General features: G+C 36.8%; 1 protein-coding gene across 1 annotated transcript in view; it reads left to right on the top strand.

Moving 5' to 3' along the window:
• SLC30A7 (solute carrier family 30 member 7) overlaps positions 1-25,874 on the top strand; it is a 75,098-nt gene that overhangs the window by 39,125 nt on the left and 10,099 nt on the right. The window contains exons 9-10 of the mRNA XM_003784109.3: positions 16,134-16,224; positions 20,423-20,572. Coding sequence (XP_003784157.1) covers positions 16,134-16,224; positions 20,423-20,572 — 241 coding nt within the window. The remainder of the gene's footprint in view (positions 1-16,133; positions 16,225-20,422; positions 20,573-25,874) is intronic.

Raw genomic sequence — 25,874 nt, 5'->3', positions numbered from 1 at the left:
GCACTTGGAGTCCCAGCTGTCTGGGAGGCTGAGGCAAGAGGATTTTATAAGCCCAAGAGTTTGAGGTTGCTATTAGCTATGATGCCAGGGCACTCTACCTAGAGTAATAAAGTGAGACTCTGTCTCAAAAAAAAAAAGAAACCGATAAATGTAACCAATTTGTAAAAGGAGTCAAATACCATCTTCCAATATGAGTTACTCAATAATCCATTATTGAAATGGATTTATCTCCTTTTTAATAAACATCAAGCACACTGAATTTTTTCTTTATCCTAAAACCCAAAGCTCTGTAAAATGCCAAGTAAGAGCTACTTATTGAATTTTAGTAAAAGAAAATAGAGTTGCAGCTTTGAATTTGATTCTTAATGTAAAAGCAGTAACTGTGTTAAGATTTTCGTACTTGCTTATTTTCTTAAAAGCAAAACTGACGTATGAACAGTAGAATGTGGAGGAAAACTTATGTATAAACAGTAGAATGTGCTATTTCTAGTTTTGGTCCAACTCCACCATTTTTTGTTGTGGATATATCTCAACTGTTGCTTTTCTAAGGAAATACTGTATATTTCATCATTGACTTTACTGATGCATAAAAGCTAAAAGGAAGGAACAGATTCAAAATCAGAATATTATTTCTTTTTGCACAAGAATTTCAGAGCTGTTAGTCCAATAAGAAACTTTAATATGTCTCTTTTGTGGTTTGCAATTTATATTTCTATTACACACAATAAAAAATAAATTAGTAGCATACTAGGCGTGTGTATATATAGGGTGTCCATAAAGTTTGTATGCTACATATATATAAAAAATATATGTGTAATATATATATATATGTATGTATGTATGTATGTGGTAATTTAAAGTCTAAACATGTACATGTATAGTTCTTTGATTAAAAATTAAATCTTTTTTTTCCTTTTTCTTCTCCCTTTTATTTATGCCTTGCTACCTTATGTAGTATGGAATTACTTGGTTTGTGTAGGTTCATTTTTGATTTAAGAAAATTTATTGGGATTGTGGTATGGTGTTATAGAGAAGCAGAATACAAAGATCTCTTAAGTAGTATGTATGAGAGATAGACCTGTACACAAGTAAAAGCAATACAGAGCTAGACTACAAAAGTAAACAAGGCACAGTGTAAGTATAAATGGTAATTTGATTGAGGGGCCCTCTGAGATAACTGTTGACGCCTTATCTCTGCTTATAGAATAAATCTTGTACAGATCAGAGTGCTCTATTATCTGCCCCAACCTGGCTTTCAAGCCCCATTTTTTTCCCCATAGCAATTCATTTATATCATGCCACCCTTTATTTTAGCTTTATCCCTTGTTATTTGTGAAGGATACACTAGTGTTATATTTTGTTGTCTGGGTACCTTTGCTACTAGTATTCTTATCTAGAATGGCTTTCCTCTTCCTCTGTTTTCCATCACATTCCTAACAGTTCTTTAAAATTCAACTCTAATGCTGATACTTCCATGAAACTTTCATCCTGGCCAGGTATGGGGTGGCTCACACCTGTAATCCCAGCACTTGGGAGGCCGAGGTGGGTGGATTGCCTGAGCTCACAGGTTCCAGACCAGCCTGAGCCAGAGGGAGACTTTGTCTCTAAAAATACCCAGGTATTGTGGTGGGCACCTGTGTTCCCAGCTACTTGGGAGGCTGAGGCAAGAGAATTGCTTAAACCCAGGAGTTTGAGGTGGTTGTGAGCTATGATGCCACTCTACCAAGGGTGATAAAGTGAGACTCTGTCTCAAAAAGAAGAAAAAAAAAAACAAAACTTTTATCTATTCCTAAACTATTTGTTTATACTTCTACTTTTATCAAGGTACTGTTTCCTTAAATTGTAGCACTGTGTATAGTAGTGTCGTCTGTATACATACGTGTATGTCTCAGGGCATGAGAAAGGACTGGGTCTTGTTCAGTCTTGTCTCATTGTGCTTTGTATACTGTAATATTTATGGAATTTTGATGGCTTAGATCAGGAATCGAGAGAGGCTTGGGTTGTTTTCTCAGCTCTTTCTGGGAGCCTCTATTTCTTCAGATGTGGATTTTGGACTCTTCTAATTGTTGTAACTGTCGTGACCTGAAAAGATAGACTCGGACCCCACTTATATGCAATTAATTGGTAATTTATTACACCTGCTCAGGGGACTGCTGCCCTGAGAGGCAGTTGGCCCAAAGTGGAGGGTAGGTTGTCTTTTATGCTTTTTTTTTTTTTTTGCGTAGCTAAGCAAGCAGGCCAGTACAGAAGCAAAACGTGGTTAGCTTGAGGCGGGGTTACAGCTTGGCTGACAGTGGATACAACTTAGGTAACAATGGTTACTGCTTGGGTAGCACAGCTTAGGTAGGTTTTCACCATTGTTTGTCCACTGGAAACTTGGGGGTTTTTTTGTAAAAGTTGGGACTTCCTGTGCTTCTTTGTTCTGAAGCCTTTTCTTGGAATCAGCCTGGGAGGTGGGGGGCAGGGGAATGGGCTGGGAGCTTGCCTGTGACACTAATTTTTATGATTTTATGATTTAAAACAAATCCCTCCTTGTGGAGTGTTTACATATGATATCTTTAACGTTAGCATGTTGAATACCAAGGCCAATATTAGGAAGTTAGGAATTCACAAAATAGAGCCTGCTTCAAAGATACGGAGTTAGTGAGTTACCCGAACAAAGATTCCTAGAAAGTAAAAACTAACTAGACATTGTTGATTTAAATAGAGGCAGTCAGGAGCCATATAGTTCACAAACTGTAAGAAAGTAGGAATCTCATCTGTCTTTATTCTGTTACTTAGATTAACCACTTAGATATTTTCATATTATGGTTAAAAAATAAAGAAATCAAAAGTTACATCTTCTTAAAGTATTGAGATGGAATATTTCTCTGAGAGATTACTCATTCTGTCTTTGTGTAAATGGGATAAGCTGTGCTCATTCAGGAGAGATGAGTATTTTACCTAGTATTTTACATGTTCTTATATTTTGCTGACCTTCACAGGATAGCTGGGAGAAATTAATCAGTGTTAAAAGTAAATAAAAATCTGCTGTTACTGCTTATAGAATGTACCATATACCCATGTAAGAAGTTGTTGAATTGCTAATTTAAGAGCATCCAGTGCTGTGATTTTTTTATTTGTAGCTCATATTTGAAACCTTAAATTACGTGTGTTTCATATTTTTGAATTAAAACCTTAGCTCATTAGATTTCTGGAAACATCCTCTATATAACCTGATTGTCAAAGCTAGTCTTTATTGTCAACCTAGTCAGTCGAATCAGACTGTCAGAGAAAATCCTTTGTGTCAGAGAAAGTCTTAACTTCATTTTTCAATTAAATAAGTATTAATAATCATCCTCATGGCCACCATCTTACTTTCGACTGTCAGAACCTAGATTCCTCCACACAGCACTTTTTAAAAGCATGGATTTTTTTAATAGTGACATCTAAGGCTACAAGTCGTCTTAAAACTTTTCAGATACCAAACCTTGTCTTTTGAGTTTTATTTGGCTAAATAAAACAGTGTTTCCAAATTAAAATAGGGCTTAAAGCATAGATGTGACCAATAAATATACTTTGATGCCACATAAGTGCAGGTTCCCAAAAATTGCAGAGTTGCTCAAAATCTGGAATAAAAGTATCCAAAGTTTTGAAAATCTCTTTATATTCCTAAGCAAGTTTTGCATGCCAACATTATATTAGTAATGCCGTTTTTTAAAATTATTGCTGTAATAGTTGATGTAAATAATTTACTAGGAATTATTAGAAACACCTCTGGATTTATCAGTATGTCGAGGACATTTTATCTATCACAATTTCCACATTTTATGATGTAGAGTGCTATCTGAATGTGGGACTAATTGAGTTGTAGTGATAGACTTGGCATGTAACATTCTTTTGCTGTCACCTATACACTGGATAGAATGACTATCAAATATGATTTCTTAACCATCACAGTGAGCAACAATACTTTATATGAGGTTTCTAAAGCCAGCACTGATAATATCTTGAATTGTTCAAAGTATTTACTTTTTAAAATTAAAACCCTTAGGTTAAAGCTTAATAACTTGAGTTTAAGATCTTTATATGGTAAATAAGTGACATTGTGAGCTGGGTTTGGTGACAGGCGCCTGTAGCTATAGCTACTCAGGAGGCTGAACTCAAGGAGTTCAAGTCCAGTCCAGCAACATAGCAAGACCCCATTCCAGGTCTTATGTTTAGGTCGTTGATTCATTCAGAGCTAAATTTTGTGTATGTGTGAAGTAAGAGTCTGACTTCATTCTTTTGCATGTGAATATCCAGTTTTACCATCATCCTTTGCTGAAAAGATTGTTCTTTCCCTATTGAATGGTCTTGACAGTCCTGTTAAAATCATGTATGTGAGATTTTATTTCTGGACTCTGTATTTTGTTCCAGTGACCTGTACATCTGTCTTTATGTCAGTATCACACTGTTTTTGATACTGTAAATTTTGAAATCAGGAGCTATGAGACCTCCAACCTTGTTCTTATTAGAGATTGTTTTGACTATTTGGGGTTTCTTGAGATTCCGTATGGATTTTAGTATTATGTAGACTTTTTTAGTTGAAATGTTAGGTTGTCCTTGAATAGTTATTGAGATATAATCTAATTGGCAACCCTTTGGGAGCAACCTATTTGGCAACTGAAACTGGTGAGGTGAGAGTGGATGTATTGGTCCCAGAAACAGGACCTAACCACCCCTTTGCTAATGACCTGGAACTTGTGCTTATGGCCCTTCCCCCACAGCCTCACAAAGCTCCCTTTCAGGGCTGTGGCAAGAGTCTCTCAGGATGGGCTTGCTTAGGTAGCACAACCTGATTCTGTGCTCCCATCAGCCTGTGCTCCACTCAGTCCAGAGGAGCATCTGCTGCACAAAGATTCACGTTCACTTCAGTCCAGCTTTCGTCCTACTGGATGGGAGCTTCTGGCAAAACCTGCCTCTAGTTGGCCATTTTGCCCCCAAAATTCCATATGAATTTTAAGATGTATTTTTCTATTTCTGGAGTAAATGTCATTGGGATTTTGATCGGGAGTTAATGTCTACTGTTCTACATGTAAAAGTTTGACAATAATGAAGGCAGCATCTCAAATCATTGGGGAAAAATGATCCAAATTTTTAATAACTGGATTGCCATTTGGAGAAAACTAAATTTGGAACTGTACCTCACACTCTATACCTGGGAAAAATACTGAGTGGAGTGGATTAGAGTTTAAAAGTAAAACATGAAACCATGTTAGTACTGAAAGCATGGCTGAATCATTTTACAACATGAGAACATGAGGTTGCAATGGCTTACATGGCTCAAAACTTAGAAAATCAGTTAGAGAAAAGATTGGCCAGTGAAACTTTGTAAAAAAGACACTGGCACAGGAGAAAACCACTGTAAGGAAAATCAAAAGACATAATAAACTAGTGTAACTATTTGCCACTTAGATGTTGAAGAGAGCTCCTAAAAAATAAAAGTCTATTTTAATTAAAAAAACAACATCCCAATAGAAAAAGGGGCAGAAGTCCAAGTTCATTTTGTACAAAGGAAAAGAAATACAAATTACTTTTAAACATAGAAAAGTAGTTCAGCCCCACTCATAGAAAGAAATATAAATTAAAACTGTATTGAGATACGACTTTCACTTATCAGGTGGATAAATATCCAAAGGTTTGCATAAACTTTTGGTGAAGCTATGGATAAAATAGGCCTTCTTACACTTTACTGATAGGAGTGAGAATGGTATTATCTCTGTGAGAGGAGTTTGTCAATATCTAGGAAAATTAAATAATTAGATATGCATTTACCTTTGATTTAGCAATCCCACTCTGTCTCAAAAAAAAATGAGACTTCGAATATATTTTTAATATACTTTCGACCTTAGAATCATAAACATTTTTAAAAGATGACAAATAGCTAACAAACATGAAAAAATGTTCATCGTCCCTAATCCTCAGAGAAATGGAAATCAAAAACTACCCTGAGGTATCACCTAACTCCAGTGAGAATGGCCCACATCACAAAATCTCAGAGCTGCAGATGCTGGCGTGGATGTGGAGAGAAAGGAACACTTTTATGTTGCCTGTGGGACTGCAAACTAATACAACCTTTTTGGAAGGAAGTATGGAGGATCCTCAAAGAACTCAAATTAGACCTCCCATTTGATCCTGCAATCCCTTTGCTAGGCATCTACCTAGAAGAAAAAATAATCCTTTTATCATAAGGACATTTGCACTAGACTGTTTATCACAGCTCAATTTACAGTCACCAAAATGTGGAAACAGCCTAAGTGCCCACCAACCTAGGAATGGATTGACAAGCTGTGGTATATGTATACCATAGAATACTATTGAGCCACTAAAAAAGGTGGAGACTTTACATTTTTTGTATTAAACTGGGTGGAGGTGGAACACATTTTTAGTAAATCATCATAAGAATGGAGAAGCAAGAATCCAGTGTTCTCAATTCTAATATAAAACCAGTAGACGAGCTAATATGGGGGTGAGGGGTAGGGGAATGAGCAAGTGGGGAGAGGGGAGGAGGGAGGGGAATGGGAGGGTCACAGTATATGGCACACCTCTTGGGGGTAGGACATGATTATACGAGGGACTTTATCTAACAAATGCAATCAGTGTAACCTAATTCTTTGTACCCTCAATGAATCTCAAACAATAAAAAAAAATGTAAAACAAAGTAAATCAAAAAATGTGTAAAGCTTATTAAGACTTTTTAAACTCTTTTTTTTTTTGAGACAGAGCCTCAAGCTGTCCCCCTGGGTAGAGTGCCGTGGCATTACAGCTCACAGCAACCTCCAACTCCTGGGCACAAGCGAGTCTCCTGCCTCCACCTCCCAAGTAGCTGGGACCACAGGCGCCCACCACAACGCCCGGCTATTTTTTGGCTGCAGCCGTCGTTGTTTGGCGGGTCCGGGCTGGGGATTCGAACCCGCCACCTTAGGTGTACGTGGCTGGCGCCTTAGCCAGTTGAGCTATAGGCACCGAGCCAAGACTTTTTAAACTCTTAATTTACTTGCTCCAAAAAGAAAAAGAAAAACCCTTTTTTGTTCTTCATTTTAAATGTTCATTCTTAGTTTGTATGTTTTTAATTTCAAGCTCTCCACCACTAGGTATAAGCCACACTTAAATTATTTACAGAGGTTCTACTGTATATTCTTGCAGTGATATTTTAAAAAATTTATTCTGTAGAAACAAATAAGTATTTTCTTTGCTTTTTGTTTCTTAGGTTTGCTGCTAGCAAACATGTGGCTTTGGAAGTCAGCACCGAGTATGAACCCAAAATGGAAATTAGGTGTCAGGGATTTGTTTCTGTATGTCATTTGACTATACCAGTCAGCTCTTAGATGGTCGAAAACTTTCACATTGTTAACTTTCGCTGCCTTTGCCGAGGGCTCAGGTCATTTTTACTGTTCATATTTTCCTCAGCTTTTTCATTGCTTTCTGTGGTCCAGGCCTCTAATACATTTTGAATTTCAGCTTCTCTTGAGTAAGGACTGTAGGCAGAGGTGCTTTGAGAGAGCCAGAAACGCCATTTTCGTGACTTTATTAGAGGCAGTATCAGAGATTGGTTAAGAATATTCACCTTTGAGCCCAACTCCTTCTGTTCAAATCCTGCTTTTATTATATTTGTATGACTGACCTTGGACAAGTCACTTGGCCTCTCCATGCCTCAATTTTCACTTTTTAAGTGGGGGTGATAATAATGCCTACCTTATAGGTTGTTCTGCACAAATTAATTAGTATAAAGCCTGGAAGAGCACCTGCCACATAGGAAGTGTAAGTGTTGATGGCCTACCTGCCTGCCTTCCTCAAGGAAGGCTAGATGTTTTCTCTTAACTGACTCTTACTCATTCATCATGGGGAAACAGAGAGAGGAAAAGAAAATTTAAAAAAATTCATTGGTGTCTGCCCTAGATCTTTGGAACAACCAATTCTTGGCTCCTTGGAAAGGTGTATCTTACCACTACCGCTGGTTGCTTGGGCCAGGGCCCAAACCAAACCCTAGAGAAGGCCTGTGCCCATGAGGGCAAAGGAGTTGCTACGCTTCCGGATTGTCCCTTGCTGCTTTTCTCTGGTATCCCTCCTGGATGTTGGATTTCTTCAGAACAACACAGCCATTAAGAGGCAAAGCTCTATGCCTATATCGTGAGAAGATGATGAGGTTTGAACAACATTTAGAGTGCATCAGTTATAAATAGACTGTTTTTTAACTAGTAGATTCCTAAATAGCCAGTTAAACCTAGACATTAATTAGCACTTTATTCTTAATCCTCTTGGACTTTTCTTGCTGACCTTAAGTCCCTTTTGTTCTGGGCTAAAACTTTTGATGTTTGAAGTTACTTGAATGGTAATTAATTTGATTTTAGATAGTCTTAATAAATATCTCTTCTAATTCTGTCTGATTTTTCTAAACAGGGTTCTGTCTCCTTACTTCTGTACTTTTTAAAATACAGATTTACCTACAGAGTTTCCTCTCCTGCCTGTGTCCTTCCTGGCCTAGCCAGTGCTTTCAGTCTGTCACAGAGGGAGCAGGAACGTTCCTCCGGCTTTCATTAGCTTTTCAATATAAATGTTACTGTATTTAATGCAAATAGTGTGAATTTATTCTTGCCTAATCTTCTCTCACGGCTGTGTGTATTTTGAGGAGCTTTCCGGCCTCTTCCTTCGTTGATTCAATTATCTCTTCTCATTTTAAGATTTATTTTTTACTTTTATTGCTGGTGTGATTTTAGTTTCTTATTCATGAAAATGAAGATAGGAAGATTTATTAAGGTAATAAATTGCACATTGAAAATTGAGAATGCTGGTTGTTTCTGCTTGAATATAATTCCTTCTCATCTATGTTTGAATAGAGGATAAAATGCTTTGCCTTCTAATAAATATTAGAGGTGCTTCTTTGGATGTGGAAGCTCTTTATTGTTTCGCTTTTTAGCTCTTAGTGTGAAGTGTTGAAAGTCACGTCAAACGATGGCTATTCTACCTATTCCAGTAATCTTCCACTAGCATTTGAAAATTTCAAATAAATAATACGTTCAGCAGAATTATGTTAAGGTTTATTATGTTCCAAGCACTGTGCTGAGCACGGGGAGTAAAAGGAATGTGGCCTGACCTTGACTCTGGATTCGCCGCAGTGTGTGGAGGGCTTTAGTCTTGGCAGTGTCACCCCCAGGTCTGCCTCTTCACGGTGTATAATAAGGAACTTCTCTGAGTCGGGTTTTCATCTGTAAAATGATCTCTTACCATCTTGCCTCCATCTGATACTCTGAGACTCTTAACATTTTCTTAAGTTTACTTAAGGTTGTTGTGAGAATCAAATTAGAAAAAATTTTTGAAAGCACTTTTAAAATTGTTGAGTGCTATATCTAAACAAAGACATTATTAATTATTTACTGATTTGACATTATACATTGGTGTTTTTGGTTCAAAGAGCTGATGATAAGTGTTGTAACTAAGTTCCAGAAGCTTAAAGAAAAGGGTGACTTTGATTCTGGATCCAAGTTCCTGGGGTGCTGTAGGGCTTCTTATTTTCGTCATTATTGAGTAAAGTAGGTACTCTATAAATGTTCATTGATTTGAACCATAGCTTTCAGACACTCAGTATAGTTATAGCTACGTAATCCACAATCTCAGATGGTATGATTTTGGGTTATCTGTTCTATACTAGACTTATGGAATTCTAGATTAATAGGTAATTTTCTGTCACTATGGATTAATTAATTTATGCAAATATGACTGATTATTTAATTTAAATGTAGATTGTAATAATTATGGGTTAATTTAGGGGATTTCCCCACTAAAAATTTTCGAGTACATGACATATGTCAGACCTTCAAATTTATTTTTAAAAAGTTTTCTTTCTCTGTTTGTAGATTATCAAAAGTACTGATAATATGCAAGAGGATTTAGCCTATAAGCTGATTCATAAAGATGAATCAGTAATCATGTTTTAATGTTATTTGATGTTTATTCTCAAATCTGATTAACAGTTTTCAACTCTCTGAAGTTCTTTATTGTTAAACATGATTGTCACAGGTCTGTTCTTCAAAAGTTTTCATAATGTATTCGTTTTTCTTTGGTTTGTTTACAACTAATGCTAGATAATTTTATTTACGGTTGAAATGGTGAGGCTCTTTCACTGAAAGCTGCGTCTGAAGTACGATTTGAATGTATCTTCATTTGCCAAGTTACTGGCAGGAAAGAATAATAACGAATTGTTGCTCATTTTAATTGGTTAACATTTAAGGTTAAAGCCTCCAAATTAATTTTATGTTTATGATTGTATGATTAGAAACTTGATGTGCAGTCACCTTTTTTCTTATTTATTTATTTTTACATATACATGTGTTTACCAGGTTTCCACTTTTTGCCTTCTGCAGTCACCTTTTGAAGAGTAAAATCCCTACCCTATTTGACTAGAAAACTTATACCTAATGACTCATCGCTTTTTATATATGATAGGAAAATGGTGTTTCATTGTGAAAGCTAGAATTGGGTTAGTCAACCAGAAGTGAACCTCTAATTGTTTCCAAATGCTTACTTTTGGGGTTTGGATGTGGCTCTAAGTCTTAGCTCAGTCAGGAATTTGCTAAGCTTGTCTTTTTCTCCATATCCTTTCATTATGGCTAGATAGATCCATGCTGAAATCTGTTTTATAATTCCCCATTACGATAGTTAATCAGAAAAATATGGACACAAACTCCTGAGCTCAACACAATTTTAGAAGTCAAAAACTAGAGTTTCTGCAGTTTTCTTTTACATTTTTATAACCCTTGAAATTATTATAGAAATTGACCTTGGTTCTATTTCACATCTCCCTGTGTGATTTAGCAGGTACTTCTCCACCCATCACAGTTTTATGAAATAGTTATAGCTCCTGCAACTGAAATTCTTACATTATTTTAAAATTGCTATTGGAGAAAATGAGTGTGACATATCCATTTGCTTTGCTGAAGCGCTTGCTGCTGTTTAATGTGAACGTTTTATTAAAATTTTACCAAAATAAGCAACTATTCCAAATTTCATAGTAAAGCCAAATCAGTAAAAACCCATCATTGACCTTCACGTTAAAAAAGTGCTAGTTTATTTCCTTATATCAGTTATGATGTCTTGCATTTAGTTATTCTAAAATGAATATTTGCTTCAAACATTAATTTTATTAAAATGTTTATCTCCATATGGTTCTTAAGTGTTAACATTTGGGATTTTTAAATCCCTTTTTAATTCTAGTAAGGCAGTATCTTTTTTTTTTTTTTTTTTTTTTTGAGACAGAGCCTCAAGCTGTCCCCCTGGGTAGAGTGCTGTGGCATTACAGCTCACAGCAACCTCCAACTCCTGGGCTCAAGCAAGTCTCCTGCCTCTGCCTCCCAAGTAGCTGGGACCACAGGCGCCCACCACAACGCCCGGCTATTTTTTGGTTGCAGCCGTCATTGTTGTTTGGCGGGTCCGGGCTGGGGATTCAAACCCACCACCTTAGGTGTATGTGGCTGGCGCCCCAGCCGGTTGAGCTATAGGCGCCGAGCCATAAGGCAGTATCTTATTATCTGTGATCATGGAATTGTCTTTATCAATTCTAAAATCCTTAGAGGTCTCATGTGAAAGTGAATTTTAGGAGAAAAGGGAAAGTATTGGATTCTTTTTCTACAAAAGTGGATGTCAAAGAGTAGCAGACTTTGGGAGGCTACACCCATGGAATGTACAATATAATTTGAACAAAGATTTGGATAAGTCTCTAGATAGTTCTTCTGAGTCACTTATTAAGAGCCTGTGGGACGGCCTAGTGAATGTCCTTCGTGTTTGAAGGCTGATCTTTTCAAGAATCATTACAGATGGGACTCACTGTCTCTTTCTAATTGTGTTTTAGCTCTTTGGGGAGAAAAATTAGACTAAGCCTAAGCATTCTAAATAAACAGTAGATATTTTAAAAGTGGTTTGGAGAAGATGTCTCGTTCCTATTGCTTAAGCAATTTCTTTGCCCCTACTGTGTGGCTTCTGTTGCAGTTGAGTCTGTGCTCTCTTCTATTCCTTTTCCCTCCCTTTTATTTTTAAGGGTATATTTAAAAACAAGTTAACATTCACTGAAAGTTAATGGAAAATGAAAATGGATATAGGCATAATCTATAATTGCTATAAATTCATATATGCTGCCTTCTAAATGATGGGGCCTAAGTAGGTTTGTTGCTTGATTTCCATTGCCATCTCTATAGGCTTTTATTTTTTTGATTTCAAATTAATATAAGAGTACAAATTGGGGGGTTACATTGTTCTCAGCTTCTATTTCCACAGCTCCAGAGTAAGGTCCCATTTGGTTCTAGAAAACCTCATGTCAAACATATGAGCAAATCTTGGTAGGTGCTTGCTTTTTGTTGATTGCTTAATAAAGTCAATTTGTAGGATCACCTAATCGGTGATGGAATAAATCAGTTCTCTAGGTGTATCTGCTGTGTCATTAGGTTACATTGTCCTTTTCTTTCTTACTCTATCATAGTTGACCACCTCCCTCTATGTAAAACATATTTACATTTTCTTTCATTTCCAACCATATTCTCCCTTTAGTATTCCTTACAATTTATTATTGATTAAAAAATATATTAAATATAGAAGAAATTGCCTGGATGCTTACTGTATTCCATGTTATAGATAAGCAGTCTGATGCTCTGGAAAGTTATATGATTTCCTGAAACCTATTTAATGGCAGAATTAGACCCCAGGCGTCCTAATTTTCATTGAGTGTGATTTCTGCTGCACATATCTAGACACAATCACCAGTTCCCAAGGATAAGATTAAAGAACAAATTAGCAAAATACCTAAATTTAGAAGGCACATAGGTAGAAAAAAGATGTTTTTTCTTATTCTCAAATAATTCAAGAGAACTGGTTTTGTGCTTCACTTTCCGGGAAGTATAGTAAGGAAAGTGAAAAACTAAAAAATTTAAGCCGTGTATATTAAGAAATTCTGTAACAGATTCTTTTTCCCGAGCGGTAGGCATGGAGAGAGTAAAGAACAATGTCGTGATGGCTGGAGGGTACCTTCTGAGTCTATTGTCATGTTTTTATTGTCCTTTTTTGTAAAGCAAGGGAGTCTGTACCTGTTTAATAACAGCACAATAGGTAGAACCAGATTCCACTCTTCAGTTTAGGTAAATAAAGAATCGATATTTTTTCGTGTTCAAAATTCTTTACTTACAGTTGTTCACTATCCATTTTTTTCTTCTAACCTTCTCCAAGCTGCCTTTAATCCTCCTGCAATTATACATGGGAGGCCTCAACATTAGGCCTCAAATTAAAACAACTTTTATTGTTTAATGGCTTTCTTTTACTTGTGTTTTTCTTCCCTCACTGAGGCATTTGCTGCTGCTACTTGAGTTACTGTGCCTTTGTTGTCTTCAGGGTGCTTTTTCCTAACTGTTAATAACCTCAGACATTATGCAAGATTGAATATTGGTCTCTGGTCTTAAATATACTTTCTAAGTGTATAAATTAATTATGTTTAATGGATTCAGCTGTAAGTTTGTTCCATAAACATCTGTTTACCAAACACTATTTGAGATGCTAGGGACACAGAAACAAATTAGACATAATCTCTGCCTTAAAGCAGCTTTCAGACTCACCTGCTAATTGTTGTGTAATGTAGTAATACCATAGGTATCACGGATTTTTTATAGGAGCTCAGAGAGGACATTTCATAGTGTGGCAGACAGTTTGGGGTCAGGAAGTGTACCCTAAAATGGGTAACACTTTAGATTTTAAAGAAGGACTATAAGCCAGGCTGAAGGGCGCTTTGGGGATGTTAATCTAGGCAGAGGTTACAGCATGAGCCAAAGCATGAATGTAAGAAACAGCATACTGTAAAGTATAAGTATGTTTGTATTTGGAGAGCTTAAAATGTGAAGCAAGGATTGATAGGAGGTGGAGCTAGAGGGAACCAGATCCAACGTTATACCACGTTGAAGAGCTTACATTTTCTCTTAGGATGTGGGAGCTTTATGGCACATCCTTTGGTGAGGAGAGCATAGGGTCACATTATAGAGATAAGTCTAATAGCTCTATAAAAAATGATACATTAATATAGTCTAGTAGTTCTGTAAAATGGTATACTAGTTATCTATGAATACATTACAAATTATACAACTTCCTGGTTGCTAAGACAGCAGACCTGATTATCTAACACTTCCTATGGTTCAGGGGAAGGAGAGAGGAGGGAGTTAAGAAACACTTAGGATATTAAATCATGAAAACTTGGTGATTGGCAGCATGGGGTTAGAAGGGAGAAGAAGGAATTAGAGTGACATCTGATTTTTCTTGGTTCTTAAATCACTATGGACTAAAGAATATATTGACTTGAAGGTGGCTGAAACTCCTGTCAGTGTTGAGCTTTCCATCATCGTCACTGCCACCCCCTCCACACTTCTGGTCATCTAGGGTTCTTCACATTGCTCTCCTCGTGTCTTTCACTAGTTATTTTTCTCTGTTTAGTTTTCCTATTGGTCTCTGTTTGTATTGTTACTCTCTTTATCCAAGTACTTTTCACTGTACATTTTAAATATGGAAAAAGTCTCTTGATGTCTTTCCTGAGCCCTTTTACTTTCTTTAATCCACATTCTGAATCACCTGGTGTCTGTCTATCATTTATTCAGTCATCTGTTATCTCAGCCCACTGTACGACCAGCAGTTTATTAGACCTCCTTGGGATTTTAATAGTGAGCAAGACAACATTGTCTCTGTTCCGCTGGGTCCTTTTTAGTAGCTTCTCATCCCTTTCCATATGTAAAAAATACCACTGATTCTTAAGGTGTGGGTCACTTCTACTCTTCCTGTGCCACCTTCCTTGAATTTATTTGCATCTCCTACAGTTATTGTCAGGCAAAAAGTTTTATAATACTTTGAAAATTTTGAGATTCTGTAAGTTGGGTTTTTGTTGTTGTTGTTGTTGTTGTTTTGTTTTGTTTGAGACAGAGTCACACTCTATGGCCCTAGGTAGAGTGCAGTGGCGTCATAGCTCACAGCAACCTCAAACTCTTGGGCTCAAGGGATCCTCTTCTTTCAGCCTCCCAAGTAGCTGGGACTACAGATGCCTGCTACAGCGCCTGGTTAGTTTATCTATTTGTAGAGACGGGGTCTCACTCTTGCTCAGGCTATTCTCGAACTTCTGAGCTCAGGCAGTCCACCTGCCTCCGTCTGCCAGAGTGCTAGGATTATAGGCCTGAGCCACTGCACCTGACTAGTTTTATAAGTTTTGAAGTGAGCATTGGTTTAAACTATTAAGTGTAATAAAGCTATTTCTGACCTCCCCTCTTACTCTACTTCAAGCAGTAGAATAGTGCATTACCACCCCGACTCATTGGAATCACTTGGAGAGCTTTTTAAACACATATGCCTGGACATTTCTTCAAAGATTCTGTTTCACTATGTCAGAAATGAAATCAAAACAAGACTCTCAGGTGAATTTGATGTGTGGCTAGTTAGAAGTACCCTTGCTATTACATGAATAATTCTTTTATGTACATTTAATCATCCAAATAGCCTAAAGCAATTCAGTGTTTCAAACACACATTGAAGACTAGCTATATCAAAACATATAGGCTTTTAGGTCTCATTCCTAGAGGTGCTGAGTTGATCGCATCTGTGGTTTGTAGCCAGGCCCCTATATTTTATAAATAAGGAAAGATGACTGGTAATCAGGTTTGAGGAATATTAGATAAATAAACTGATATATTAATTGTTTTGTATTTTGCTTATCAATACCATTCAGATTAATGCATATAAATATTTGATAAATATTAAAGAACAGTCAGCATAACTATCTGTGATTACTTGGAAGGTTCTGAACATAGGCAGTTACATTTTAAATAATAGTTGAACATGTACTGTGTTAAAATTTTTAGATGACCCAATGTTGTTAGGTTTTATAACTTTAGTCTTTCATGCATTGGTAAATTTTTTCTAGTTTTTGTACTTTCTCATAAAATAACTGATGACATGGAAAATTTGAAACATTCATCCTTTTTTTCTCCCTCATATTCTGATATATCTTACTGTACTATGGAGAGGTATATTATTATAATACTTTCTTGCAGGATGGAATTGTCAGGATGTGGTTTTAATAAAGGTATTGTCTTTGTTTTCCTTAGTGTTATTCCTCTTTTAAGAGAGTCTGTTGGAATATTAATGCAGAGAACTCCTCCCATGTTGGAAAATACTCTTCCTCAGTGCTATCAGAGGGTAAGTTTCAAACCTTCCAAACCATTGGATTTTATGTTGTTTCCAAACTGTTAGGGTTTTCAGCTTTCACAAATATGGGTAACATATGTGTATAATTGAATATTTCTTCCAAGATGCAGACCATGAATGCCCATGCAGGCCATTTATACAAACCAGAATAAAATCCTTGGAAAATATTGAACTTTACAAAAGAAAATGTGGTGGAAATTGTCATCATCTAGAAATTGAATAGTTATTTTAAAATATAGAACATGGATAGCGAATGATATAAACGTTTATACACTTGTATTTTTTGAGCTCCCCCTCTGTGCCAGGGACTCCTCTAAGGCACTGGGATGAAATGGTAAACAAGACATGCAGTGTCTTTGTTCTCATGGAGCTTACGTCTATGGAGAAGCAGAAGCAGTAAATAATACATTGATAGATAAGATAATATCAGTGATAATTACTATAATTGAAATAAAATAAGGTGATAGGCATAGATGGCTCCAAAAGCTTCACCGAGGAGTTACATTCAAGGAGATTGAAACTTTGGCAATAAGGAGCTAACCATATGAAAATCTTAGAGAAGAATGTTCCAGGCAAAGGAAAATGCTAATGCAAAAGTGCTGTGGCTGGAACTAATTTAGTGTTTTTGAAGAATAGAAAAAAAGGCCATAGTGGCTGAAGCATAATAAATAAAGGGAAGAGTGGCTTGAAAGGCTGGGGAGAATGGAAGGAGCCAGATCATGTACGGGTTGTGGTCATATTAAGAGGTTTAGATATAATTCTAGTTCAATGGAAGGGATCAGAAAGCTTTTAGGTAAGGGAAATGTCATAAATCCTGTGTTTTTAAAAGATTATTTTGTTTGCTCTGTAGAGCACAAATTCTATGGAGAATGAAAGGAAAGAAAATCAATTATGAGGCTGTTAAAAAGTGAAAGAAATGGTGGCTGAGACTAATTATAGCAGTGAAGATGGAGATGAATATACATTTGGGTTATGTTTTGGAGGTAGATTATATTGGCAGAGAGGGAAAAAGTGTTGGTTCGCAATTTTGTAGATAGTAATGCTACTTGTTAAGACTGAGGCTGAGTTGGTATAGGTTTGAGGACGTAAAATCCCCTAAATGAAGAGTTCTGTTCTGGATATATAAAAATTGAAATGCTTCTTATATTTATAGGGAAAATGTGAATTAAGTAGTCAGATATGCAGTTCTTGAGTTTTGGGGACAGAATATAAGTACAAAGAGTTCTGAGTCATCGGTATATGAATAGCATCTAAAACATTAATACTGTATGAGATTGCCTGGAGAGAGGTTATAGTTCTATTCTCTTAGCTCTAATCTCAACTCAAGATTTGTAGTACAAGTGGGAAAGCAAGTGAGGGAACTAGAAAATAAAAAGAGCATGGGATAACGGAGTTGAGGAGAGAGACGTCATCAGCTGTGCCTGCCAAATATTTCTGTGGTATCAAGCAAGGTAGGAACAGAGAGGCAATCATTGATTGGCATCATGAACATCATTTGTGACCTTGATAAGAGCAGGTTCACTGGCATGTTGGGAAAGAGAGCATGATTTAAGAGAATTAAGGAGAAAATGCACTGAGGAAGCAGGGACAGTGTTATTGTTAAAGGGAACAAAGAAATGAGTTGATAGCCTGAATATGGATGTTGTATCAGGAGAAGAGGATATTTTATGGGTTTAAGATCAGCAAAGAGGGTATTTGTTTTGAAAATAGGATATTTTAAAACAATATTATTCCATAGGAATTTCCTGATATGGAAATGTTCTATAATCTGCACTTTTTTTTTTTTTTTTTGACAATATAGTTTTAGCTAGAGTGCAGTGGCATGATCATAGCTCACTGCAGCCAAGCTCCTGGGCTCTAAAATTATCCTACCACGCCAGACTCGTGAGTATCTAGCACTATAGGTGAATACTGGCTAATTTTTAATATTTTTTGTAGAGGTGGAAGTCTTAACTGTTGTCCAGGCTGGTCATAAGCTCCTGGCCTCAAGCAGTCCTCCTGCCTTGGCCTCCCAAAGTGTTGGGATTATAGGCCTGAGCCACCATGCCCAGCCGCACATATAGATCCCAGCACTTTAGGAGCCACATGTGGCTAGTGTAACTGATTGTTTTGAATAACCACAGATGTCTAGTGCCTTTTGTGTTGGACATCACACTTCTAGAACATGTGTGTTACTGACAGGAACAGTCCAGTTGAGAGGAAGACATGAATGGTAGGGTAGTGAAGGAGATTATTAAAGGAATGACGTTCTTGAGGTAAGAAGGAATAGAACCCAAAGCACAAAGGAAGGATTAATTGCAGACAAGAGCAGGGATACAGCATCCCCTATGGGAAAGAAAAAAGGACCCACATAGATAAGGGTCATCAGGAAGATTTAATGATACAGATGAGAGAATTTCTGTGAGCGTCTATTTTCTCTGCAACTTATAAGGCAGTTTAATTATGCAGAAAGATTAGAAGGCCACAAGAGCTATAAACTAGGCTTTTGAGATGGAGAAAGAGAAGTGTTACCCACTTAAGGTTTCTGTTACGATTTTAAGATCTTTTTTTTTTTAAATACACTGTTGGATTTAGCTTATTTAATTCATAAGAGAAATTAATTTATGATTTATTGACTTTCTTATAAGGTAGCAACTGTTTTCTATTTTTCTGGAAAAATGAACAAGCTACCTATTCCTTGGAAGTTTTGTAGTCTGAGGCTTTTTTCAAAGGAAGGTTTGTTACCTTTCCAGTTTTTAACTGTCCTGCGACTTTCCTATTTTATTTTTTTATACAGCATTTTCTGTATTTCCAGAAATTTATCCATTTTGTCTAGATTTTCAAAGTTGTATTTTTATTCATGTTATTATATATATACTACTTACTAAACACTTCCTCAGACTAGGCACTGTTTTAGGTGCTGAAGATAGAAAACGTGAAAAACAAATCAGAAGGATGGGCGCAGTGGCTCACGCTTGTAATCCCAGCACTTTGGGAGACCCAGATGGGTGGATTGTTGGAGCTCAGGAGTTTGCGACCATCCTGAGCAAGTGCAAGACCCTCCCCCATCTCTAAAAAATAGCTGGGCATTGTGGCAGTCCTAGCTAGTCAGGAGGCTGAGGCAAGAGAATCACTTGAGTCTAGGAGTTTGAGGTTGCTGTGAGCTATGATGCCACAGTGCTCTACTGAGGGCAACATAGTGAGACTCTGTCTTAAATAAATAAATAAATACTTTCCTAACTGTATAGAGCTGAAGTTCTGCTGGAGAAAACAGGAAATAAACAATATAAAAACAAGATAGATAGATAGATAAGGTACTATTCGGCCAAAAACAAAAACCAAGCAAGGAAATGTAGAAATGAAAAAAACATTGTCATTTTAGATAAGATAGCCAGAGAAAGGCTTACTAGAAAAATGGCATTTGAGTAAAGACCCAGACAAAGTGTACCATCCAGAAATCTAGGAGGAAAAACACTCCTGGCAGAGGTATGGCAGGTACCCTGAGACAGCAGTGTGTCTGATGTTTAAAAGGATGGTGAGGAGACTGGGATTCTGATGAAGAGAGAGCAAGAGGAGGTCGAAGACTAACGGGTTCCACAGGCGTGGGTCTCCGTGCATCATTGTAACACATTGGTTTAACTCAGCGTGAAGTGAACAAAAGATCGGGGGTATCTAATCCAAAATAACAGCATCTCCCTTGGGCTACTGTTTTGAGAACAGATGGAAGACAGTGCAGGTGAATTAAACCAGTTAAGAAGCAATTATAACATTCCAAACTAGAGATATTGTTGGTGTGGCCTAGGCCAACAATAGTGGAGTTGGTGAGAAGTTGATACAGTCTTGTAGTAGTTGTAGTAAACCCTTGAATGTCTTTTAAAATCTTTTGTGTTTATTCCTGTTTGTAACTTTGTGTTCTGTTTAATTGTATCTTCTTTTATCTTACCTTTTTACTTTGAGCAGAGGTTTGTTTGATCACTGGTTCTTTGCCTGGGACTGTGGAAAGCTTAGTGGCCATTGGAAAACTGGGAGACTTCCCTCTTTTTTGGTTATTATATAGTTCAGGGAAGAATATATGTTGTCAGTTAATTCCTTGGGGCCCAGGGATGCAAAGGTCCTGTAGTTTCTTGGATAGTAACACTCCTCCACCTTATTTAAGTGGGAGGGGGCGCTTACCCTGACTGTGATGTGAATACCTCCTTCTGTATTTCAGGTGCAGCAATTACAAGGAGTTTACAGTTTACAAGAACAGCACTTTTGGACTTTATGTTCTGACGTTTATGTTGGGACCTTGAAATTAGTAGTGGCACCGGATGCTGATGCCAGGTGGATTTTAAGCCAAACACATAATATCTTTACTCAGGTATGACTTTTTTTACTGACTTCTTTTTAGGATCTTAAAATTTATTGTATCTACTAGTTTAAAAAATACTATGGCTCAGTGCCTATAGTTCAGTGGTTAGGGCACCGGCCACATACACCGAGGCTGGTGGGTTTGAACCCAGCCAGGCCTGCTAAAAACAACAATGACAACTACAACCAAAAATATCGGGTGTTGTGGCGGGCTCCTGTAGTCCCAACTACTCCGGAGGCTGAGGCAAGGGAATCGCTTAAGCCCAAGAGAATCGCTTATGCCCGAGAGTTGGAGGTTGCTATGAGCTGTGATGCCACATAGCACTCTACCTAGGTCAACATAGTGAGACTCTGTCTCAAAATAAGTAAATAAATAAAATAAACAATACTATTATGTTAAATATATACGTGGGTCATTATGAAAGTTTTGAGATACACAAAAATCAAGAAACGTAAAATCCACGCAGATGGAAACAAATGAAGCTCTCCCAGCAACAGTATAAACCGAGCAAGTTGGAACTTGCACAGGTGAATCAGAAAGAACGCTGTCAACTGTGTTTCTCGGAAGTGAAGTAATGGACATAGCACAGCCTGTTCCACAACTTCCGTAGTGACCCACGTATGCTACTATGAACTAAGGTAACCAGAAAAGTACTTTATTTTTTTAACCACAAATTTAAATTTGGGAGAGCCTTACTTTAGTTAATACTCTTAAGGAAGACAGCTTCTATCGACTCATCGTTGTACTGACTTGAGTTCTTTGAAGAAAAAGTACATTTTTCTTTACTTCTTATAAAACATGTTAGGTGATATTTGGAGCCAAGAATTCTAAAATGGCATTTGGAGTAATAACAGTATCTTGTCATTGACGTTAGCTAAAAGCAGACTGTTAAAGCTTTTTTATATGATTTAATAGCTTAATATGCTGTTGATTTTTTTTTAATAGTGTATTTGGAATTGTGAATTAGTGCACGCAACCAAATTCTCTCAGTTGATGCTTGTGTCATCATGAGTTAACGTAGTCACGTGACTGATAAAGAGTGATTTCTATTGGGATGTGTTGTGTATATGTTGGGAAAATAAGATCGTGTCAATAACATCTAAGGAGAAAGAGAACACAAATTCTTTTTTCAGCCTAGTTTGCTGGAAACATTTGGCAAAAAAGCCTAGACATCAACACTGCTGCCAAAGTTATCTATGCCTAAATCTAACAAAGAAACTGGTTCCATGCCTTAAAAATCTGTGGTTGAAAACAGGTTATGTGCCTCCTGGTGTGATGCCACCAGTGATACCACAATGTGACCTGTGTGGTACTCCTGATACAGAGGTTTAAAGAATCTAATTGTGAGCAGACAAATCCAGCTTGTGAGCCTGGATTCTTAAAAGGTGTTAATGTTCATGAAAGAACAAAAAGGTGGGGAGCAATTCTAGGTTAAAGGAGACTTCACAGTTAAATGCAGTGTTATCCTTGGTTGGATCTTGGACTGGGGGGAGAAATAACCACAAAGGAAAGTATTGGGTAATCAAGCAAATTTGAAGATAGATTGTATAATGATACAAAGAAAATCATATGATTGTATAGGTGTTTTATTTCTTAGGGGTGATAATTATATTATGGTTATGGAAGAACATTCTTATTCTTAGGAGGTTCATGCTGAAAGACTTAATGGTAAAGTATTGAGTATTTAGGTATTTTTGTACTATTCTTTTAACTTTAAAATTTTTCCAAAAAAAGTTGGAAAATAAAAATCTTTGTGTCTCCTCAATGCCACCAGGATAAAGTCTAAACTTTCTAGCACATTCTAAATTGACTTTACAAGTCTCTTTCCTACTTTTAATTGCTTGTGCTTTTAGGTGTCAGATGTACCAGACTGTTTACTTTTCTGTATGGGATAAAAATCCCAACTGTAATCAATTCAGTTGTTACTTTCTCTCTGAAGCTTTAGAGGGCCCTCAAAGCAGAATTACTTTATCTTGTGGTATGCATTTTCACCTTGTATGAACTGCATTTGTTTCCATGTTTTACCATATATCATGATTTTGCATTCCCAATGCCTAGAATAGTGTATGTCTATAGTAAATTTCTTGGATAACAAATTCTTAAAACTGTATTTGACCAAAACCATCTTTACCTATGCTGAGTATAGAAAAATATTGTTGGGTTCCAATTGATCTTTTTAACCACAAGTACAAAAATGATCTTAATGAGATACAGAATCTTGCTTCTCTAATAAAGAGAAATGTGCAGTTAGTCCTTTTGGAATAAATTAATGAAATAATCTTATGTGTAATTAGCATTTAGTCTAATCCTAAACTTATGTGTAATCAAGACTTGACTACAAAACAATATACTGGTAACACTTACTTATTCCAGAAATTTAACAACGTAGATCTTTTTCTTAACAGATGCTATAAGTCAGTATCATAATGAATTTCATAATGAAGCATGCCACCAGACCTTCACGGCATGTCTGAATCCTCCTTATGCCTCCTACATGCTTTAGGGACAAAAATGGAGGCCAGCAGCAATCTTTTTCCCCCCTATTTCTAGGACTTTTTTCTCTGTTTTATCCTGTCTTTTCTCTCAGTTATGCCATGCTCATTGCATGAGCTGCTGTTGACTTCTAGGATACCCCTGTATTCTCCTAAGACTTTGGCACAATTTTCTTTCTGAAAAAAATGCAATTTCTAGGTTAGAGTTGTACAAGCAGCTGTGTCTGTGCTCCGGAACTGCTGAAGTTGTCATTCAAGTAGGTGGAGGGAGGTTCTTCTGGTAACCTTAGAAATGTTGGCTTTTAAATAGCTGAAGTTGAAAGTTTATTCAGCTGCTGCTTTGGTTTTGGAAACTGCATTTGAGCTTTGCATATTTTAAACCCTGAAAAATATTTTAAGCCTTTTTATCAACCTAAAGTCAAGTCATTTTTCTTTTATTCATTGCATAGACCAAGGATTCTGTGAGGCTTATGGTGAAGGTGGCTGAACACATTTTTTCCTGGGGTGGGAGGAATGTCTTTCATTCCTACATTTAATAGTTTTAAAGTTGTTTTATATCACTGTTTTAGTTCTGACATATGCAAAATTGAAATTTTGTTTATTAATTTATTTCTTTTCTTCTTACACCCTAGTAATATATGTCCTTATCCAAGAGTATAGTCCAGGCCTTGTGGAACATTTTCATTTCATTTCATGTAATGAAATGTAAAATTTAATTAATTTTTGATTTTAAAATCATATCTCATTTATAACTTCTACTTATCACAAATTAAAAAAAACCTTAAATTGCTCCCTTTTTTTTCTTTTTTTTTTTTTTTTTTGAGACAGAGTCTCACTTTGTTGCCCTTGGTAGAGTGCTATGGAGTCACAGCTCACAGCAACCTCAAACTCTTGGGCTTAAGTGATTCTATTGCCTCAGTCTCCCAAGTAGCTGGGACTGCAGGTGTCCACCAAACACCTGGGTATTTTTTTAGAGATGGGGTTTACTCTTGTTTAGGCTGATCTTGAGCTCCTGAGCTCAGACAATTCATTTGCTTGGCCTCCCAGAGTGCTAGGATTACAGGCGTGAGCCACAGTACCTGGCCTTAAATTGCTCTGTTTTTAAGAAAAAAAAAATCACACTAATGTTTTAGGAATATTTCTTGTAGAAAGATTTAAAATATTGGTAGCCTTAGTTCCAAAATGCAAAAGAAGGATTTTTTTCAACAATAAGTTAATTATCTTTAAGTTTATTACATTTTTAGGCATCTTTCTTATAGCTGATCTTAAATTAGAATTTAAGTAATAGTTTTTGGTTAAAATTGTTCTTGTTAAAACTTATATGAAGATGACTTTAAACTGAAAAGACCAACATCAAAAGGTTGAGGATTATAACTTTCTATTTTATTTAGAAAACTATAGCTTTGTGACTAAATATTTTAGATCTGTGTATTAGGTATTATCCTTTTTAATCTCATTTTCCAGAGTTACCAATTCATCTTTAACTGCTAAAGATTAAGATGACTTCTTGTTATGTATAAATATAGACTAATTCAAGGGAATTACTGCAAGTCACTTAGTATTTGGATTCTTCTGGGATTAAGTGATAATGCAGTTCTGAAACTATGAGGTTTGTTTGCTGTTGGCATAGAACAGAGTCCTCTCTTCTAGCATTAAATTTTTAAAAACTGAATTATCATTTGCAAGTAGTTAAAATGGAAAATTTTTTGAGTTTATTTAGTGTATGAATAGGAAGCAAAAATGGGATAGTGGATTAGGAAGGCGATAATAATTTATATTTTTTGTTTTAAACTGGCCAATATCACACAGTGGTTATGGCACTGGCCACATACACCGAGGCTGATGGGTTCAAACCGGGCCTAGGCCAGCTAAACAACAATGACAACTGCAATAAAAAAACAGCTGGGCATTGTGGCAGGTGCCTGTAGTCCCCAATACTTGGGAGGTTGAGGCAAGAGAATCACTCAAGCCTAAGAGTCTGAGGTTGCTGTGAGCAGTGTCATTACAGCACTCTACCAGGGTGAAAGCTTGAGACTTTGTCTCAAAAAAAAAAAGGTAAACTGGCCAATATATCATCTGTTAATTATTTTTAATAACACACTTCACAATTGTAACTATAATCCTAAAATTGTAACATTTTTGTTTTGTTAGAAATAATCTGAAGAAAACACATTTTAAAAAATCTAGTTGTGCTTGAAGTTCAGCACCCTCTACAAAGTACAAAAGACACACAGTGGCTCATGCCTGTAACCCTAGCACTCTGGGAGGCCACCTGTGCTCATAGGTTCCAGACCAGCCTGAGCCAGAGCAAGACTCTGTCTCTAAAAATAGCTGGGCATTGTGGTGGGTGCTTGTAATCCCAGCTACTAGAGAGGTTGAGGCAGTAGAGTTGCTGGAGCCCTAGAGTTTGAGGTTGCTGTGACATCATGGCACTCTACCAAGGGTAACAAAGGGAGACTCCGTCTCACAAAAAAAAGACAATCAAGCCTGCTACGTAATATTGTATTTACTCCCTGATACAAAACTTCTGCCTGCCTTTATCTCTTCCACCTTTTCTGCTCTTCTGCCTTTGTCTTTTATGCCTATGAAGTCCTAAGCCCTGCTTCCTGCTTCAGCTTTTTGTGCTCTGTTCTGTAGCCTGAAAATAGAAGGGAACACTAATACCCAGGAAGGAACCACAAAGCCTCCACACAAGCCCACATGGGAGCTCCCAAGTTTCAGGAACCCTCCACCTCCGTCCTTCTCCTGGGTTCACAATCCCTTCTTGTCTCTCATCCCGCTTTGTTATGTCTGCTTAAGGGTGAGGGGAGGAGTGGGAG

Source organism: Otolemur garnettii, unplaced genomic scaffold (assembly GCF_000181295.1).
Source record: "Otolemur garnettii isolate 467f Iridium unplaced genomic scaffold, OtoGar3 scaffold00010, whole genome shotgun sequence".
Taxonomy (NCBI): domain Eukaryota; kingdom Metazoa; phylum Chordata; class Mammalia; order Primates; family Galagidae; genus Otolemur; species Otolemur garnettii.
Note: the sequence above shows the minus strand (reverse complement) of the source record. Positions and strands in the feature narration are given on the sequence as shown.